At 32.5% G+C, this 22,334-nt stretch overlaps 1 protein-coding gene across 1 annotated transcript in view; it reads left to right on the forward strand.

The window, feature by feature from the left end:
- CACNA2D1 (calcium channel, voltage-dependent, alpha 2/delta subunit 1) overlaps positions 1-22,334 on the forward strand; it is a 480,749-nt gene that overhangs the window by 291,312 nt on the left and 167,103 nt on the right. The window contains exon 6 of the mRNA XM_008568138.1: positions 15,345-15,474. Coding sequence (XP_008566360.1) covers positions 15,345-15,474 — 130 coding nt within the window. The remainder of the gene's footprint in view (positions 1-15,344; positions 15,475-22,334) is intronic.

Genomic DNA, 22,334 nt, shown 5'->3' on the forward strand with positions numbered 1-22,334 from the left:
ATAGTCAAAAGGAGGAAAAAAGGTATCCATTACCATGTTACCCTACTGTAGATATATTATCATTTTGTTACATTTCCAAGGGTTTCTCATTAACATGTATGTTTACTTATTTCCATGATTCTTCAAGTGAGCAAGTTATTAAATGTCATAATCATTTCCTATCTGTGAGACAGTTGTTGTATCACTGTTGTGAGTCAATATAGCATGATTCAATGCCTGAGAATTGTTAAAGGAAAAACTTTAATTAAATTTAGCAGAGTTTATCTGAGCAAAGAATGATTCATGAATTGGACAGCACTTGGAACTAGGAGAGCTTCAGAGAGTTTCACCCAGCAGTTTGGGTAGGCAATATTTATAGACAGAAAAAGGAAGTGATGTACAGAAACAGCTTGATTGGTTACAGCTGGACATTTGCCTTAGTTGAGTATGGTGTGTGATAAGGCATTCACCTTATGTAGACACGGTCTGGTCGGGTGGCATCCTGCGTTTGGCTGAAGCTCAGCTGCTGTGATTAGTTGAGACTCAGCTTTTTGTCACAAGAATATACTCTTAAGTTAGGTCGCAGTTTGTATATAAGTACTCGAAGTATGGAGGCAACTTAGATCAAATTTAATTTAACAGAGCTAAATAAGATTTCTATTTTAAATGTTATGCCTCCTGGAGGATACTAAAAGATTATAAATCCTGAGCCTCAGGTTATTATTTTTAATTTTTTCTGCAGTTCTACATTAGCAGGAGATAATTTGTTTTTCCATTCTTACAACTAGTAGGATAGTGATTATTTTCTCTATTTTCCAATACTCCTGTATCATTTCCTTTTCCTCTCTAAGACAATCATCTGAGTTTAGTCATTGGTCTTAAGTATTCAAGAGCTATTGAAATGATATCATATTTTATGCTTCTAAATTTTATATATACCTTTACTCATATGATACCTTATTAATATATAAATATTTCTAGACATTATATTCACAAATCATTTTCCAGATCTTCAAGTCACTTATTATTGACTTTGTTTGGTGTTTAAGACCCTGCAGAAGCTTTACCAGAATGTTTCCTAGGAAGACATAATTTGTGGCAATGAAATGACAATTTCCCCTTCTTGAAGGCACAACCAGTATTTACAAATTATTCCCTTGGGGTAACTTCCTACAGTATAAGTTACCAGAGGGCAACTCTTGTGTACTTACAGCCATTGACATAGCTCTTATAATATCTAGCACATTGTAATCATGCAGTAAAAGTATCTTTCCTACTAAATAAACAAATCTAAAATAAAAGTGAAGATTCATTTTACACAACTGCGAAATCGCTTAAGAACAATGGTATCATAATTACATTCCAGGCATACTTTCCCATTTCTGTTCTTTATACTTTGTTTCATTTTTTAAAAGGCCCTTTCACCCCACCCCCAACCTCAGCCAGACTTGTGTGGGTCTCTGTAATCTGGAGGATTGGTGTTGAAATATATACCCTGAAGAAAACATTTGCTGTTAGTGTTGATCAGAAACTGTACCATATGTTTTGTAGCATCCTCTGCCCTCTAGTTACAAATATGACAGTAGCAAGGACAATGCTTAAAAGAAATCTGAATCCTGTGACAATTTCCCAATCCTGAAACTAGATAGATTTTTCTTCATTTAAAACTAATATAATAGAAAATAGTCAATTGAAGGAATCCGTGAAAAATTCAGTAATAATAAAGTAGAAATATCATAGTATATTTTCCTCCAAGATACTGTTACTTCAGGTAAAAAGAAAAACATTAGATATATACTTAGTGTCCCCAATGAAAGACCCAGTAATCTATAAAAAGTAGACTACAATAAAATCATCAAAACAAAAACTGCTATAATCAAATTCCCATTGGAAGAACTAACAAATTGGACAATGCAAGTTATTCATCAGTGATGCTCAGAAATACTCCCTGAATGCCAAAAAAGAAAGATAGGAACAAAGATAATAAATATGAAGGTCCAAATTCAGAGCTATATTCATAAATCATGTATTCCCAAAGATCAAATCAAAGCATATGGATTAGATGTAATCATCAAAGATTTAATAGAAGAAAACATTCAGGTCTGCAAAGAAATTCGTTTATAATTGCAGATTTGGCAAGCTTACAGTACATCAGGCAAAGATTTTTAAAAATCAAGAACATTTATACCAAAAACTTGCTCAAGGGTATTCAAGAGGAGATTTCTGGTAGGCAACTAAATATTTAGTTGGTTGCTTAGGAGAATTGCCTAGAATAGAGTTTTATGTTTAGCTTATGAGTGAATTTGAAAACAAGTGGCTGAAATTTCTTCAGCAAGTGTGATGTTACATGTATAGTAAGCCAGATTCAGTTGCAGATATATTTTGGTATGCTTACACAAAGTTAAAAGACAATGAATTTGAACACCTTTGGATATGACACATTCTCCGGCCTGCCATAATCCCACTAATCCCTATTGGCTTACTTTCAGCCTATTTCATGCATCTGCACAAGATAAAATAGTAATAACAAAAATGCCTTTAGATAGTATGGGAGAGACTACAGAAAGGCAACACTTGAGGGAAGATGGGGCAGGGTAGGGGGTACAGAATATGAGTAGCTTGGGACAAAGAAGAATAGCTTTCACAATAGATGTAAATCATACAAAGAAGGCTATGAATTTAGTACATGTTGGAATCAAGATTAAATTTGGGATCTCCTTATTTCTACTTTTCTTCCACATGTATTACTCTAGTGTATCTCAAGTTCACATTTGTAAATAAAGAATGATGTTCAAGTGAAATCAATTGATTTTGTTCATTTTAATGATGATGCACAGCCTCACTTAAAGATAAAACAAGTATTTAAAAGGTGATTAATTATTTCTTCAGAATCTATTAGCTACATCTGAATGAGTCAGTTGTGGGGAGCTATCAGGTTATGAGCTCTTCAAGGACTATGATATAAGACGATTCCTCAAGGATATTTTGTAGTATCTATGCTCCTCTACTTAGATCTATGCTATTTATATTAACCTTGTTGCTATAAAATAAATACTGACAACCAGATTTAGCTAAAGCAGTGGCTGAAATAAGGGATAGAATTAATGTCCCCTTAGAATTGTATAATATGATTTTTAAAAAATATGGTCGTAGTCATTTAAACAAATTTTCCTCTTGAACCTTAAAAATGCAAGTATTACTTGGCTAAATTACTTGGTGAGCCACAATTCTCATGGAGGGATATAAGGCACATAGCCTTTCTAGAAATTTAAGACAATCTTTTCTGTGTCCAGTTAACTTGTGCTAGTTAATGTTAACATATTCACTCCTCTAATTATCTGATCATGATGTCCTACAACTTTTTCAATCAAATGTTAAGTATTTTTCAAAAAGCCAATTTATATAATAACCTCTTCTTGAATTCTACCTTAGTATATCTAGGTAGCAAGTGGTATTTCTTCCTATAGGTGTTCTAAGCAACATGTAATATACACTGTGGCTTTAATGGTATAATACCTTACACTTCAGTGTATATATACAGAGTTTAATCTTCTGAGATAATTTTTAGCAATTTGAGGTAGGAATCTTACTCGGTTTTTATATTTCACAGTATAGAGTAATTGTTGAGGTAATACTTGTTAAATTTGTGTTTCAATACCCATATCATTTATATAGTATTTGTGAAGACATGTTTACTTTTTAAAGTAGTGCTGTATTTGCAAAGTAAACAGGAAACCCTTTGCAAGCATGGTAGAAATGAAAATGTTTTGTTTCAAGGTTGGTGGAAATGAAGTTAGGTGGAAAATGGCAAAGCTAGCTTTTATAATGGACTATATTTGAATTAATTTTTAAGATAGACATTTTTGTCTTTTATTTGAATTGATTTGAAGATGACATTTGTGTCCTTTCGTTTATCTAATGGGGCTGGCTGCAGAAGATGGGCGTGGCAAAGGACAATGTTTCCTCATCTTCTCTCATCTGACCCTTCCACACATTTTTCCCCGGGAACAGTCATCAGGACTAAGAACAAGGTCAAACAGACAATGTGGTTTTCCCCTGTACCCAAAACCTATTCAAGCTGAGAACAAGAAGCAGATTTTAGAATATTTGTCTACAATTATTACAAGTCATACAATTGTCTTCAATTACCCCAAGTAATCAGGATTTTTGGTTCCAAGTCTGGGCAGATATGATAAACTAAGTTATTATGAATCTTTGTGAAACATGAACTCAGGCTTATTATATTCTTTTATCAAAACTAAAGTTCTGTCTGATTCTACACATAACTACAATAAATAATAGTTGTTGTAACAGCTTTATTTAATAGTTGTAATAATAGTTTATTTCCAAAGAGGCTACATCATTAAAATGAGTCTCGATATAAGATTTTTTTGTTGCTTTTTATCAGGAAAAAATATTTTAAATATACAGAAGAGAGAAATAGTATGAGTCTCCATAACTGCTTCACTTATTATATATTTAAACCTTTTAAGATAATGATATGACATTTTATTTCTAAATACTCCTATAGGAAACTCTTTTTTCTTCTTCTAAATAACAAGGTATACATGTACAATTGCTGTATGCATTATTATACAGAGAAGGTGGTAGAGTGTGTTAGTTAACAGATTGTATACTGGAATGCTTCTGCTTGGATTTGAATCCCAGCTCTGCCATTTTCTAACTGGGTGATATCACCAAAGTCATATAATCAGTTTTTAATTCTTGGTATGTAAAATGGAGGTGATAGTAATACCAACCTCATAGAATTATTGCGAAGATTAAATTAATTAACACGTTTAAAGCATTTAGTCATTTCCTGGCTCATAGTGGGCAATCTAAATGTTAATGAATGCAATTTTTTAAATGCTAATTATTAATATTATTACAATATTTATGATCAATATGAAATTATTTTAGCACTAAATGGGGCATGTTTATGTATCCGAGTGTGTTAACAATAATGAAAGGGTATTTGATTGAGATTTTTTAATTTTAATGTTATGAATATAATCCTTGTGTTTGTGTGACAAACTTGAGACAATACTCATACAAAATAAAAATCATAGTTGAATCTTCAAAAAAACATTTAGGGAAAAATGAACACAGTGCACAAATTTTTGAAATCTTTGTAGGTTTTATGCAATTTATATAATTCAAATTTTAAAGAAAAATTAAATGTCAAAATAATTGTTGCATTAGTAGCTTCTTTTCATTTTACCTACAAAAATCCACATTCAAATTCTTCTTAGATATAAAATTCATTTCAATCTTAGTTTAGGTTTTTAGAGACATCTGACCCAATAAATCTTTAAATTCCCTAAAGAAAGTGAATCAAATTTCCCAGAAGGCTTGAGTTGTGCCAGCCAGCTGCACTGTTTTCTTAATTCCCAAAGTAAGCAAAAAGAAAGCAGATGATTACAAACCCTTAATAACCTAATTCCAAGATCTTTGCTTCTGACTGAAGTCCAAATGAAATAAGTTCAACTCAGAATTCCCATGCCATTATATTGAGTTGGTTTATTCGCTACATTTTATTTTATTGATCATGTTAAAAACTTGACCTGTCTGGGACATTTGGCTAGCCAGCTGAATTCCCTTGCATGTTTATGTTGCTATTTATTTTCTTCTCAGCAGAGTCTTGTATACATGAAAATGAATTCCAACATAATGGCCTATCTAAATGTCTTTTTAAAAGCCCAATTTTTCATGATTTTATTTTATAGAAATAAATATGTCTGATTCTACAATGAGCTAGTAGGGCTATCCATCAAACAGTGATGGAATTTATCCTAATTATTTTTAAAAAGAATAATAGTCTGTTTCTTTTCTAACATTATTTAAAACCGTATTATAGTATGCAGCCTTTATTTCAGTCTCTGATGTTGGCTGATATTGAATCCTTGAATAGATGATAACATAGAGATAGAATATTAATTGTTTTTCATTAAGAATTGCCTTGGGTTTTGTGCATCTAAAATAAATGGTTTAATTATTTTGGATGCAATGTCTTTGGATTGGGTTATAATAGCTAACATATTATATATACTTATTCCATACTAGGTTGTAAATGCTATATGTACAGAGAAAAAAAAAAGTTGAACTTTTAGAAGTAGACAGTAGAATTGTGGTTACTGAAGGCTAGGAAGCAGAGGGGGAGGGGAGATAGGCAGAGGATGGTTAATGGACACGAAATTACAGAAAGACAGGAAAAATAAGTTCTAGTGGTGTACAGTAGTGCTAGGCATCTATAACTAAAAATAATTTATTCTATGTTCTCAAATGGCTAGAAGAGAGGAGATCAACGGTTCTCAGCATAAAGAAATGGGAACAGGATAGGGCCCTGTGAAAGGAGCTGGTATAAATCAAGACTTAAGGTTAAAAATTTTGGAGACATTTTTGATATAAAATTTTAATTCATTCTGTCTATCCATTATTCTGTCCATACTTATTTATGATTTATTTGGCTTGCATTTTGTCCAACCAGCTTTATCTTTGACTGTTATTAGTTATGATGATCTTGCAGTATGTAAAATAAAATGTTTGATTAAAAAATTTGTTAGACTTCAAATTGTAAGTTTCCACTGATCTGACCCACTATTCCCAGTTATGTTTACCATGGATACGTTAAAATTAATGCATGCATCCCTGAATGGAATATAGCCACCTTAAGATTCATTGGACAAAAAACTGTAAACTAATAACAAGGTAGATCAGATCCAGTTTCTTCTAAGAATTCTGCTTATGTTTTCTGGGGCTGCTTTCAAAAATTTTCCAAGCCTGTCCTGATGGATTTTTAATGCTTTGCACACTTGGGCACATGTTCTCTTTGCAAAGATTCCTTAAACACTGGTTCTTAGTCTTTCGGATTAGTGGCATTTATAGTGAATCTTGGAGTCCTAGAGTCTGGGCTCTTTGATTAGATCTTAGTTGTTTAACGTTAGCCAGTCTTTGCCTCAGATATCAAGGGAATATAATCAATCTTCCTATCTTGTAAAGGTTTTTGTTTTGTTTTGTTTTTAACCTCTTTTGCCCTGACAATATTTTGAAATGTATACTTATCTATCATAATATAAAGACTTTATTTTAATTTCTTAGAAGTAGAATGGCCTTATTTAAATATTTTTCTTTTTGGCTGGCTAGTTAGCTCAGTTGGTTAGAGCACAGCCTTATAACAAGAAGGTCAAGGTTTTATATATCTGCACTGGCCAGCTGCCCAAAAAAAGGTACTCAAAAAGTTTGTGGGAAAATTTCATTGAAAGATAGTGTGAATCTTTATGTGAACTTTTAAAAGTACCCTCGTATAATATAATGTATAATAGTACTTAGTTTCCATGGGGAATGCTGTATTGAACTTTCAGACTCTCTGAAATCATACAATCCCTTAGTAGAAGAGAAATATCCTATCAGCCTCTTACCAAAATGTAGGTTACATATTTAGAAATAACACAGATGCGGATATGCTTTTATAATGTTACATCCCTTTCTGATGCTGGTGATTTGAAAAGTTCATACTTCATATGGTATTTAAATCAGCTCCCAACTCTTTCCCAGCACACTCACCTGTACTGTGAATTCTAATGACACTCACTCTATGCTGGTCCTGTGACAGGTGATTCACAGGCATTCATTCATCATACAAACTGAAGATACATTAGTTTTATTTCAAGGATGTTCTCAGATTCCGAATACCAACTTTTTTGAGTGTTATCATTATAATTCTCATCAGCAAACTCAATACATTTTATTTGAAAGAATGTCTGTTTTTGCCCTTTCAATTTAATTTAATAAAGAAGTTACTGTAGAGATCAATATCCCTCTTTAACTTAGTTTAGTTCAGATTTTTGTGTTTTGTATTTTTACTTACCTTTGACTAACTCTATCATATTTGGAAAATGTATATTTTTATGCTTTGATATCCCCTACAGTGTTTTTAATGTGTCTTTCTTTGTGTTACTGCACAATTTCAGCTGCTCTGTTCCCCCATTTTCCCAAAGTTTGCTTATCTCCTATTGTTTGTGATTTCCCTTTTATATACAGTAATTATTAGTAAAAGAATACATGAAAGCTGAACAGTGGATCTAATTTTTAAGAACTAGAATTGTTTCTTAAATTTTCTTTTGACCATGGATGTTTTATATTAACTTTTCATTTTAATTTAAAAACATTCTTTTCTGGGCCGAGCCCATGGTGCACTCGGGAGAGTGTGGCGCTGGGAGCTCAGCGACGCTCCCGCCGCGGGTTCGGATCCTATATAGGACTGGCCGGTGCGCTCACTGGCTGAGCTCGGTGCGGGCGACACCACACCAAGGGTTGCGATCCCCTTCCTGGTCATGAAAAAAAAAAAAAAGACAAAAAAAAAATTAAAAACATTCTTTTCTGGTCCGAGCCCATGGAGCACTCGGGAGAGTGTGGCGCTGGGAGCTCAGCGACGCTCCCGCCGCGGGTTCGGATCCTATATAGGACTGGCCGGTGCGCTCACTGGCTGAGCTCGGTGCGGGCGACACCACACCAAGGGTTGCGATCCCCTTCCTGGTCATGAAAAAAAAAAAAAAAGACAAAAAAAAAATTAAAAACATTCTTTTCTTAGTATGTTAGATAAATTGCTTCAGAAGAATTAATGCTGTAGTTTTTCCATAAAGTGAATCTAAGGAGTTATAACATTTTAATTACCTGAAGAACTGGAGAGATCTTCTGAATTTATTTTTAAAATGTTACTACTATATCAAACATATTAATGATTAGCTAAGCTTATATGTTCTTGCAAGGACAGTGTGGCTACTTTAAATTCATAATTTTAAAATTTTATTTTTTTGTTATGATTCAGTAAAGCAAAAGCACAAATATTGTATACAAGTCCTAAGTGTATATCTTGTCAGTGTCACTTAACTCATATTTCCTTTCTAAAACTAATTATCCACTTAATAATTCTCCAAATCATCGCATCCTCAAGCAGAAAATAGCAGCTTAAACTAATTAAGTCAGAAGACTCAATAGTGTTCTCATTGCCATTGTACTAGATTAATTATATAGTATTCCGCCAGGCCTTACAACCTGACCAGAACAACCTTGTACTAGATTCATTATGTAGTATTCAGCCTGGCCTTACAACCCGACCAGAACAACTCTGACTGGATGACAGTTCCACACCTCTTTCTCTGTATTCATTCTTCGTTAATTGGGTGTGATCAACTGCTCCTTTGGTGGGTTTCCATTTCTAATTGATCCAAGTGATTCATTGAAAAGGAGGCTTTCCTCCGTAGGAGTCAGAACTGGTAACCATCCTTAACTAGTATGGAGCACAGCTCCTTAACTAGAGCAGCACAGGATGCTTAAATCTCAATGATGAACTAGTGGTGACAGAAGAAACATTACTTTTCAATCCATAGTCTTGATACCAACATGCCACATATCAGAATATTCATACTTGGTGGTGCCTGTAAAAAAGTTTATTTTAAATATAAGCTGTCCTATCTGCAGTAACTATTTATATCGGACTATATATGCCATAACTAAAGGCTTATTATATATCCACAATTTTATTTGGTATTGGGAATACAACAGAGGCTTTAAAAAATCCTAAAATCAGCAATATCTATATCGTAAAAGTTGCAAAGCCCTGTTATAGGATAACATCTATGAAATGGCTGTAAAATATTAAAAATATATTTAGAGTTAGAAATTTAAAAGAGTGCACCCATACATACTGGAGAATTGTGTACAAGTCTGCAGCCTCTGGTTATTGAAGAATTTGGTTCATCACACAAGACTTCATTGGTTTAACTCCTTCACTAGAGAGATAAAAATACCAACTACAATACTTCTATCAAGGGCCTAAATGAACCGTTTTTAATTCAGTATCAACTAATTTTTTTCAAAATTTTGTGGGATACAAAAATAATAGAGAACATAGGGCTGGCCTGTGGCTCACTCGGGAGAGTGCGGTGCTGATAACACCAAGGCTATGGGTTCGGATCCTATATAGGGATGGCCGGTTTGCTCACTGGCTGAGCGTGGTGCTGACAACACCAAGCCAAGGGTTAAGATCCCCTTACTGGTCGTCTTTAAAAAAAAAAACAAAAATAATAGAGAACAGTGGGAGCTAAACATAGCCATTGTTTGATAGTGAGCAGAGTTTATCAATGAGCATGTTCAATCTGAATTGTATAAAATGGTTAAGCTAGTTTCCACTGCAATTTAGATAAACTATATAAACTTTTAATTTTTGAACATTTTGCTGTAAGTAGAAATAGTTATAAGTTAACATGAAAGAGAGCCAAATATTAAAAATCAATGTTTTATTATAAATAAATATCAATTCTAAGAGTGCTTAGTTTGAGATTAATATAATGCTTAATAGCTTTAGTGTCTGTCATAGAATTATCTTTGTGACTTACCAAATTAAATTTGCTAATATGCACTGCTTGTAAAATTGAATGACCTACCGAACTATCATTAGCTTGTGCCTCTGTTTCTGAGTGATCTTATCTATTATTTAATAACTGAAATTATATTGAGAATAGTCTGAGAATCATGCACCTTATGTTTCATTTATGTGTTTTACCAGATGCATTTGAATGTATTTTAGAATCCACGTGCTCAGTTTCTCTGTACATATATGGTAGGCTGCAGACTTCAGAAGCGATATATTGAGGAAAAAAAGTGTTGGAAAGAAATATAAGCTATTTCTTCTTGTATGTGATCTGAAAAACACGGAAATCTTAATTTCAGGGGGGAATTTACTTGAGATGTTGAATTAACACATTTGATAATATATGTTAAATAGTTTTTCTTCAAAATGTCAGTCAATCCCTTTGTGTCTAAATGCTGTATTTTAGTTAAACTACATTATTCTGTAATATAATAAGTTAAGTAAAGACATTGATTATGATAGTATCAGGAACAATAATTTGAATAGCTTAAAGAGTGAGTTGAATTCAGAAGTTATAGCATATTTATGAAATTATTTTAATTTATGTAAACTACTACAAAAGGGAGAAACATGGAGAGCTGCAGCATTATTTTTTCTTTAATATATTTATCAACTGCACATTAAAATGAATCTTAATAAATAATTATACAAATTGAGAAGTACATTATTATTTTAAAGTTATTCCTAAAAGTCCTTTATATGGTAACTTAAATGTGTAACAACCACCATAAAATGTATTTAAAGCTGCTAATTTTTTGTGTGAGAGGTCTCAGAAGAAATGTAAATAATTTTCATCATAGTAAGATATTCATAATGTTTAATAGCATTATAGAAAATGCTTAAAATAAAAATATTTTTATCTTATCACAAATATAATACATGCTCATTGTATTATTGGGGAAAAAATAAGAGGGCACAGTGATCAGTACAACTATTTCTCATAACTACAGAGCCAACAGTCATGCTGATGACATTTGCTATGTACATATCCATTTCTCCTTCTACCTCTCTTTTCTCCCCAAATTTACTTTTTTTTCTTTTTGCTTAACATGTACCTTTTAAACTTAATATTTTAAAACAATTGCAGCATATATGTACTTTTCCAATGTAATTATTCTTTTACATTATTTAATAACAATATAAAATTTTACCTGCCGTAATTATTGTGACCACTCTACTATTGTTGAATATGTTTCCAGATTTAGATATAAATGGCATTTCCATAAACAATGTGAATAAATTCTTCTCCAATTTACCAATACATATTTTTTTTGGTGAGTAAATGAATTATTTGCACATATCTACATATTCCTGACCCTAACTCATACATGCATTTTATCTATCATCTGTCCATCTGTCTTTCTTATTTATCTAGCATCTAATCCTTCTACATTTCATATATCTGAAATTTTCTAGAAAGAGATGTACATGTGACTTATAGGGAAGATGTACTTATAAAAATAATGTACTATTTTATAGAATTATAGAAATGGAACTATATTTTCTCAGAACTGAAAATAACTTTACAGATCCTTTAGTTTCGAGGTTCTTAATTTTAGGTGGAAGAGCATATTGGAATCAGCTGGGAGATGCTTTCAAAAGCCACCCTCCCCATTGTGAAGGGCTGCTTTATTGTTGGGGTGAGGACTTCCCCAGGTGTTTCTGATATACCTCATAGGAAAAGGACCTCATTTGTAGCCCAACATTATTTATTTTATAGGTCAGGAAAGTGAAACCCAAGGAATAATGACAGGCCCAAGTCCAAGATGTTATTGATGGAGAAGTGTAGAATCAAATCTCCTGTCATTTATACCTTTCCAGTATGCTTTTCCATAGTATTTCCTGTTTGTTCCTTGTAATAGGTATATGAAAAAAATAGGGTGATACAAGCTTGAAAGTGTTGGATTAAACACAGTTAATTTTTTGTAGCACAGAATATCTCAGAGCCTTGGATATGCTAATGTGCTTTGCTATTCTGTTAATAGAAGAATATAATGTGCAGAATATTTCAGGATGGAGCTAATCCCTGGAGTATCTTGAGGGACTATTGTCTTTTGAAACATCTTTTAACAAATATTACTCATCATATTACCTAAAGCTGTGTTATACATAGAGGGGACCAAAAATTAGGCATTCATTAATATGCTTATTACTGATCAATCCTAATTGTTTTGATGAGGAGTTCCACTAAATATGTATACTTACTTTAAGCTTTTGATAGATTACAGTGGTGGACCTACAATTTTAGCTTGTATCAGAATCACTTGCAGGGCTTGTTAAACTACAAATTGACGTACTCCTTTCCTGCTATTTGTTTGTTTTTTTGTGTTTTTTTTTGTCCTTTTTGAGACCGGCCGCACCGAACTCAGCTAGTGAGCGCTGTGAGCGCACCGGTCATCCCTATATAGGATCCGAACCCGCGGTGGGAGTGCCGCCCTTTCCTGCTACCTGTAATTGACTGGGTCTAGGGTGGAGCCTGAGAGTTCATATTCTAAAAAGTTTCAGTGGATGCTAATGATGCTTTTCCAAGGACCACACTTTGAGAAATCGCTGCTTTAAAATAAATGTTGAAACTTTTTACTAATTTAGATTGCTTGCAGCTGAGAGGAATAATTACATCATTTATTAGTTTGAGCCCTCTTTACTTTCATGTCATTAATGTAGGTCATTAGTTTTTAATGTGCCCTTCTCTTATTTAAGTCAATATTACCTAGGAATAGACTAATAGAGTGTGAATTTTAAATTGTGTCAGAATTCATGGTTGAATCCACATCTGTAGCCCAACATCATTTATTTTACAGTCAAGAATATGAAGCCCAAGGAACAGTTTATCACTTTCTTTCGTTTATTAATGATTGCAGTCAAAGCAGATGTGTTTTATAAGTTAGGTAAAGCATTCTCCTGCTCTGTAGTTTTTCTTTCCTTTGTCATTCCCCCTCCCCCTCTCTGGCTCTCTTTTCCTCTTCATGTTGTACATACTGACCTCTGTTTTTGAGGAGAGTATGATTAGCGATTTCTGCATGTGGGTGTTTTGCCTGATTTTAGATTTTCAACATGACTGTTATTTTGTAAAATTCAGTTTGTTAATTGGAGAACAATTGTATATTTGTGATTTTCACAAGAATAAAAAATAGGGATCTGTTTTCAAGTGTTTTTGTCAATGACAAATTTTACAATCCAAATCGCACACACACACACACCCAGTCATGCCTAACCAAACCAAGTTTCACCAAATAGCTCTTCCTCTTACTCTATCACATGTACTTTTGTTTTCTTTCAGTAATGTTTTACTTAAAAAATAATTTGGTCATGAGCTACTAAATTGATTTTATTACTTAAGGATAGGTTGGATCTACAGCTTTAGAAGCCATTGTTAAAAATACAAAAAGCTATATTTCTCATACTTTTGTCTAAATAGTGTTTTAAATGTTGCAATTTTCCTAGATAAAAAAATACCTCTGTGTGTGTGTGTGTGTGTGTGTGTGTGTGTGTGTGTGTGTGTGTGTGTGTGTGTTTTAAAATATCTCAGAATACTAATGTGTTACCTGGTGATTTAAATTTTCAAGACAATATGCAAAGTTGTACACTATCACTTCTTTCTCGACCTGCTGATTTTATGTTCTTGCTACATTCTACCAACCTTCTTATTACATTTTCTGGTTGTTCAGTTGCCTTCTCTATTATTTATCATGTGCATCACTGCAGTGTGCTGCTGAAGGTTGTGATTTTTGTGTAATGTGGTATAGTCAAATATCTTTTCAGTTTTGTTTTGAGGAGATTAACTTTTAAATATGGAAAATATTAGTCTCTATAGTAAAGGAATTAAAAATAAAAATACATTTCTGAATTTATTTAAAAATATTAGGGGCCGGCCCCGTGGCGCACTCGGGAGAGTGCAGCGCTGGGAGCGCAGCGACGCTCCCGCCACGGGTTCGGATCCTATATAGGAATGGCCGGTGCACTCACTGGCTGAGCGCGGTGCGGGTGACACCACACCAAGGTTTGCGATCCCCTTACTGGTCACGAAAAAGACAAAAAAAAAAAAAAAATATATATATATATATATATATATATTAGGGAAGCATTCAAACAACTATTTCAACTGAGAAAAATTTAATATGAATAGCAAAAAAAAAGTCATAGATGCATTTTGGATAAATGAATAAAAGTATTAGTTTTTTGCTGGGGAGGACAACAAGGTAATTCAGTATCAAAAGCATAGTTTCTGTAGATGGAAAATAAATCTTCGACTTTAAACTCAAGTGGGATTTTCTTGAAGCACTATTGATTGAATCTTAGTTTCTATTGGATGAGACAAATTTGTTGAAGTTAAGATTTAATTATATTTAGAGTTATAATGGATCTCTTCTTTCCTAGTATACTTTCTTTTTAAAAAACAAAAATTGACACATATGAAAAACATGCAAAAATCAAGAGAACATGACATAGAATGATTCTTCGTTGCTATCTTATTGCTGTCATTAGTTGTATATCAGAAGGTGTCAAACCAAGAATTATCCTCAAGTGCCCAATATGAATTTAGCAACGTAAATTGTAAAAGTTATTTAAAGTTCATAATTTTAATTTGGTTGCATTTAAAGGCACTTTTCCTGTTCTTTAAATGTACCTCTTCATAAGTTCTGTTGTTGAAAAGCTCTGGTCCTCTCAGGATGATCCCAAATGACTTCAACATTAAGAAGATCAGGAGAGAAGATAGTATAACATGGACAATATCATGAGGATATTATGTGAATGATAATACTTGAATGGAAATGTTTTATCCAATGCCATCATGGTACTATATTTAACAATATTCTTGTAGCTCTAGTCTTTAGAGAATATGCACTTGGCAAATGAGGAAGTGAATGTGAAAATATCTGTGTTAGTGTAAAGTATAATAGTCTGTTTCTTAATGTCTATCTTTTCCTTATAGCCTGAGAAAAATGACAGCGAGCCAGGCAGCCAGAGAATAAAGCCTATTTTTATTGATGATGCTAATTTTGGACGACAAATATCCTATCAGCATGCAGCGGTCCACATTCCCACCGACATCTATGAGGGCTGTAAGTAAAAGAATGTAAACCGCTGTTGAAATACCATGCTCTCACCTACCTCATGTATCCCATATTTGAAAGAAGGACAAAAAGAAAGAAGCTAATGTGACACTGTTTTATTTTCATTTCACGTAAGAGTTTGTGGCAAAGTTTTGATTGATATAAAAGAAGAAATCTGATTTCCATGAACAGTTTACATTCATATGGCATATGCAAATACATGAGTATTTGTAGGAGAGTCTGCATACACAGAGATGTCCGTCTAATCCATTGTTTAGTAAATAATTCTGCACTCCCAATTGATATCAACAACCTACAAAGTATACAGATATCTTCTTTAAAGATCAAAACTGTCCACCTATATATTACACACACACACATTCTTACACAAACTGGTAAAGGGAGAACGGTGCACATTTTATTTAGACTCTGCAGTTCTTACCATTTCTTATCATCTCTGTCAGAGAGAGACATGCTGAGAAGCCTCTCTCTGCCTTACCCTAGGATATGGGTAAAAGATACCACTCTCCCAGTATCCTGTGGGCTCAAGACAAAAAAAGTACTGGGAGGGAGAGTGGAAAAGAACAAGCAGTACATCTAAAGGAATAGAAAACCACTGACTGGAGGTCTCGGCTGAGAAGGCTTCACTGTGAGGAAGGGATGAGGATAAGATATTTAGAAAGATACAGCAGAGGAACCTTGTGCCAGTGACATTTCTCAGAGATACCCTGTAAATTAATGAGGGCAGAGCCTGAGAATTCTAACTAGGAATTCTCCTAAGGACGGCCTAATTATCTATGAGGGTGAACTGTGGCCAAGAAACAGCATCTTTGTTCAGTCGTAGCACTGCTCTTCCATGCTCTTCATTCTCTAACCCGTGCCCCAGCCACCTCCTGTGCCCTGCACCCTGCCTTCCCACTTCAGTAAAGAAAAAGGGGAGAGCACCACTTGAGATTTAAAAAAAAATAGGTTTCTTATGTTCCCCTTAATTAGAGAGGCTGTCGAGAATCATCAGGTACCCAGCGTGTATCCAGAACAGCCTGGGTTCTGGAACCAGACTGCTTGAGTTTAAATCTAAACTATAGATTGTTTCCTTGGACAAATCTTTCAACTTTCTGGGCAAGTATCTGTAAAATGGGGATAAGTCTCTTGAAAGGTCATTTGAGGCTAAAGTAAATTAATATATTTAAGTTCTCATAATTGTGCCAGACTGAGTAAAAGCTATGTAGCTGTATGGTGGTGTTATTAATTACAATAATAGTTTATTTAAACACACAAAATTAAGTATAGGAACAAACATTGTAAATTAACTCTTATTTTTGGATTCACTCTGAGATTGTTGTTTAAAAGGAAATTTTTAAAGCCATGTATGATTCTTTTCATAACATAGTTTTAATCTCTGATCCAACTATTTTATTCTTTCTGTTTCTCCTTTGAAATGCTTTTTAAAAAGTATGCTGTTTTTATCCTGTCAATTCATTTAAGATTTTAAACATATTTTTCTCTAATTATCTACAATAGAAACAAAATTGTGTGTATAGATGGTTTCTCATCACATAAGACTTAAACACAATTTAACTTCTTTACAATCCAACTCACTATTAATTCCACGTCTTTTTTGGAATTATCTGGGATTTAGATTCATATTTTCTTTACTTTGACCAGTAAGTGTGTTACTTTTTTAATAATTATTTTTGATAGTTGCAATTACATTTGTAACTATTATAACTATTCAGACAATGATAAGCTATGTGGTTTTACTTCTCAATTAAAAAAAATTATATCTTCCACCCTGTAGTTTCAAATTTTCTATCTTCTGTTGATTGTTGGGGATGTCAACAAAATAATAATCTTATTACTTTTATCTTTCTATTGGATTCACACTGGAAGAAAAAACTAGCTAGATATAGAAGTTTTGAGTGAAAATATTTTTGTCTGTACTCTGTATACATCATGGCACTCTTTTCCAACCTGTGTTACTATGTTGCAGAAACCTGAGGCAAACTTGAACATTATTAATTTGTTAGAAACCTTTTATGATTGTGTCTCTGTTTTGTTGATATCTGGGAGGCTTTTTTCCTTATTCCTGAAATTCAGTAATTTATAAATATCTATAAGATATTCTAAATCAACGATGTTTTTTCAAATAGCTTTAATCTGTGGAACATTTTGTTAAATATATATGTATATATATATTTACATGGAAGACTTATATGTAAAAGAAATTAAAGAAAACTCCTATGACTGAAACAAACGTGGTGTGGCCAGAACCCTGACGGCTTACCTGCTATGTTCTTTAAGAGGGTGCCCTCTGTCCAGTATTGGTAGTCAAGATAGATTCTCTGAGCAAGTTCATAGATTGTTTGATTGTTTGGGAGCCAGAATTGTCCACAGAAGGTAGAAAGATACCTAGCTTTGCATGGGAGTCTTCATTATCTCATTCTTTTGCTCTCTTTATTTTTTATTTAGTTGAAATCATGCAATTAAAGTCTTCATCTATTTTTTGCTACAGCGGACATGAAATCTGACACATAAAGTAAATTCAAGCATTAATTTTCACATAGCATACATGAATCTTTTTTTAAAGCATCCTACAAAAGGGTTTTCACTTTGTATACAAACAATGTTTTTTCTTTCCAATTTAGAATAAACTATTTGTAAACATCTGCAGAGGATAATTTTAACAGTCTTAGAAGAAAAATTATTACTTTGAAAGTCAATAAGATAAAATTTTTAAACGTATGTTTTCAGAAGTCATCAGGCACTCTTTGGAATATGTCATTGTATTTTTTTTAAAAAGGAAAAGAAGCTCTCTGTCTTTGGATTATTTATTTAGTCTCATTTATCTTAATATTGCCATCTCCCTCTTTGCTGAAATCTCATCAGTAAGACTCTAACCTTGCCTGGCCTATACTCCTTTAAAATTCATATCCAGTGTTATGTGCTGCATGAGTAAATGACAGGAATAAAACCAGAAATGTCAACAAGATCTGGAAAATTTAATAATTACTGGTGTCCTTCGTGCAGTTCATAGGAACATATCAGATTGAGAGGATTGTTCTAGGTTTCTGAGTTTAATGAATATGAAAGTGCATTTTAATTGAAGGCTTAACTGAAGAAAACAGCCTGTTCTCTCATCTAAAGACAGTTTGTAGCTACATTCTCATAAGAAACCTCATGCTCTCATTTCACAAAGGCAATTACTTTTTAAAGTCCCTTGAATTGAAATGTGATTATTTTGCTCAATGATATACTTAAAGTTTTAGAATAGTATATTTAATTAGAACCCCATCTGAAAATTTCCTTTTTTTGAGAACTTCACTGGTTGTTACATTTTATAGGGCACCTCCAAGCATACTTAATTTTCAGTTCTAATTTATCTGTTCAAGAGTTTAGAAATCAAACATAAAACTCAGTAAAAACAAATACCGTATATTCTGACTTAATTTGTTTTTTATTACAGGACTTTATTATTATTTGAATCACTTTAAACTCAAGTATAGGGCATGTCTTCATAGAATATTCTATAGTCAATTTAAAAAAATTTATGTTGATATTTGTTTATATAATTTTTATAATTCTAAAAGGATATACATTAGTGAGGGAAAATAATAAAAAGGAATCCCAACACGCATAAAGCTTTCAGGTACCAGATTCTTCTGTCTTTATGTAAGCAAGGCAGTTATTATTTCTATTTTAGAAATTTAAAAAGTGAATATAGTTTTACCACAAAGAGACTTTCATTTTGGTAATAGAAGACAGGAGAATTTTCAGGAATTGTATTATCTTTTGAAGTCTCATATGCTTTATGAAAGTATTTGCTTTTGGTAAATTAAAGTATTAATAATCACTAATACCACCCTTGCAATTTATCTTGATGTTCATTTGTCTTGTCCTAAAAGACATGGCTACTGTATCTTAAGTGATGTCAGTGTAAAAATTACAGAGATAAAAAGGTGCTTGCCCAGTCTTTAGTGACAGTTCTGTAGGTAGTCCTTCATAACCTCCTGTGAGTTTAGCAACTAATCTGTTCCAAGATAGGTCCACTATTTAATTATAAAGCACTGACTAACAGTTCACATTAAACTGTTGTAGACAACTCATCTTCTTTTATTTCAACAAGTAACGAGGTGGGTAGTATACCTTTTATAGAAAAGTTAATATTCAAATTGATTGGTATGCTTAATGTAAATTAGGATGCTCCACAACACGGCTCGGATAGTTGCAAAGGCAGATGAAAACAATCCTTCCTCAAGATATTTGGTGCTCTTGGGCAAAAGCCTTGATTCAGAAGGAATGTGTGTGCTCAAAAGTCTGTCATGTATTAAAGTATATTTTAGCAATAAGTTACAAGTCTTTAAAAAAATATGGAAACATTTGTCAAGGCTGTTAGAGAAGGAGAAAGAGAACAATGTTAAAAGACATATAACTCTAAATATGAAGATTAAATTTATAAAAGAACACTAAGTACAAATTTATCTAAGTAACAAATTATGATAAAGTATAGCAAAAAATGGATGAATTATTATAAATATAAAAAATCGACTCAATTATAAGTCAATAATCATAGAATATATTGGGAACGTTCAAATTTTTGACCAATGAAATTTGGTTATATTCAATTTTCTCATTCTAAAAATGAGTAATATCTATAAAACTTTCAAAGGAATAGACACTTTCAAGTTTTTAAAATCTTACAAAATCACAGAAAAAATGTAAAAAGTTTATCAACTCATATCACTTATTATACCAAGAAAAAAAAAAGGTCTAGCACAAAAAAGAAGGAAAAAAGAAAGATATAATCATCAACCAATTTCACTTACAAGTAATGATGAAAAATCCAAACGAAAACATTTGTCAAGTGAAGCAAGTGATGAATTGAAAGAATTCATGATGATAAAATAACTGACCTAATAATTTGAGTGTTTTAGATGGCTAATAATGTTACCACTTTCTCTATCAATTGATACAGGTTAAGCATTCAATACCCTCTCACCCCCATTTTTTAATTAAAATCTAACCAAAATACCACTACAAACAACAAAAACTCACTGCATACTAAGAATGGAAGTTACTTTCATAAATTTCCAATACCTATGAACTCTAAGTACATAGCACACATCATTCATATTAGTATGGTATTAGTATCTTTTAAGTCTAGAATAAAGCAAGATGTCTACTGGCTTGGCTATAATACGACATTAAAGTAGACTCTATACAGTGCAGTATGGCAAGCAATAGAGATAAGTTAACAATACTGGGGGTAAGAGTGTGTTTCTAAAAAATCTGAAGGGGGAAACTGAAAAAATTTTGAGGAATTAAGATATTTTTAGTAAGGATGTTTTATGCAAGATTGATATTAATAAACTAATTTACTTCTTGCATATCAATAATCAATTACAAAATACAATAGAAGAAAAGAACTCTTTCACATTAGCTCCTGGAAGTATTTAAAGTGTTAAATTACAGACCAAAGGTATTCCATTCTGAAAACTGTACTCTTTATATTAAAGATTACTATAGCTCAGAAATTTAAAGATTAATGTTTATTGTAAACAAAAATAATTTTATATTGACCCTGTGTCTTTTATTTATATGACCGTTGGAAATAAAAAATCTAAAAAGTTAAATAAAATTAGATTACATTTGAAATCTAAACAGTGCACATAAAGAGGATATTTTTGTGTATTTTCCAAAAGGAATGCTCATTTCTGTTAATTTCATATCTTTCTACTTCTTCTAAGTATATCAATTTCTCAAATAATAAATATGGTAATTAACCAATAAGTTGGACACTTTTATAAATGACTTGTGATTTTGAGGTTATTCACATCTAATAACTCTAATCCTTTTCTATTAATACAAAAAAGTCTGAACCTCTGAATGCTAGAATTCCAAACATTATGTACAATCCTGGAGTACAAATGAAACAAACATTCATTTAATCAGGGTTCAGCTATGATACATGGAGAAGAATACAGAGCCTAAGAGAAGTGAAAACAAACCCTGCCTGTCATTGAATTATATATGCAGCTTCTTCACCTGCAGAGGAGGTGAATATACCTTGCTGGGTTTTGGTGAAGATTCATGTGGTAACTAATGTAAGGAATCTGTCACGTAGGAAATGTTTCCATTTTCCTAGTTTTAAGTTTCAAAATAGCAAAGGTAGTATGAATACAAAGGAACAATTTTTTCAGTAATTCAAAATACTATCATGTTCCTCAGATCTAAGCCATACCAAATTTAAGTTTTATGACCAATAATCAAATAATTCCAAGAAAATAATGTTTTATTTGATAGTTTCACTATTAACGTTGGAAATCAAAACAGGCTTTCAAAAAATTGGTCTAAGTTTTGCAAGATGGTGAATCATTTTTGCTAAAATTGCTGGTTTGTCTAACATGACGTGACTTTCATGAGCTGTCCTTGAGAGTGCCCAATATGAGTGGCCCCACCAAAGTGAGATTTCTCTATACGTACCTAGTGCTCCAGTGAAGAGCTGATAAATCTCCATCACTTCCAATCCACTGTTGTTTTTCAGAGTAATTGTTTTCTATGCTAGTATTTGTCACAAATATGAATTCGGATCAAGATACAATAAAAAAAATGTTTTCATCAGTAGTGCATTCTTTAGTTTTGTATTTATTGATTTTTTTTAAACAGATGACTCAAACAAAAAAATAAAAGTTTCTTCAATTCTGGAGGGTTCATCATTCCATGCTATATAGTTGTATGTTAAATGACTAAAAAAGTGAATATCTTTAAAGAACTGTCAGTACAATGTTATCATGTTTCTAATATTAACAAAGTAGCTTTTCTTTCAAAATGCTATTTAAGTAATAAAGTCTTGCTTCTGAATCACGCAACCA

Source organism: Galeopterus variegatus, unplaced genomic scaffold (assembly GCF_000696425.1).
Source record: "Galeopterus variegatus unplaced genomic scaffold, G_variegatus-3.0.2 Scaffold0, whole genome shotgun sequence".
In the NCBI taxonomy this organism is placed as follows: domain Eukaryota; kingdom Metazoa; phylum Chordata; class Mammalia; order Dermoptera; family Cynocephalidae; genus Galeopterus; species Galeopterus variegatus.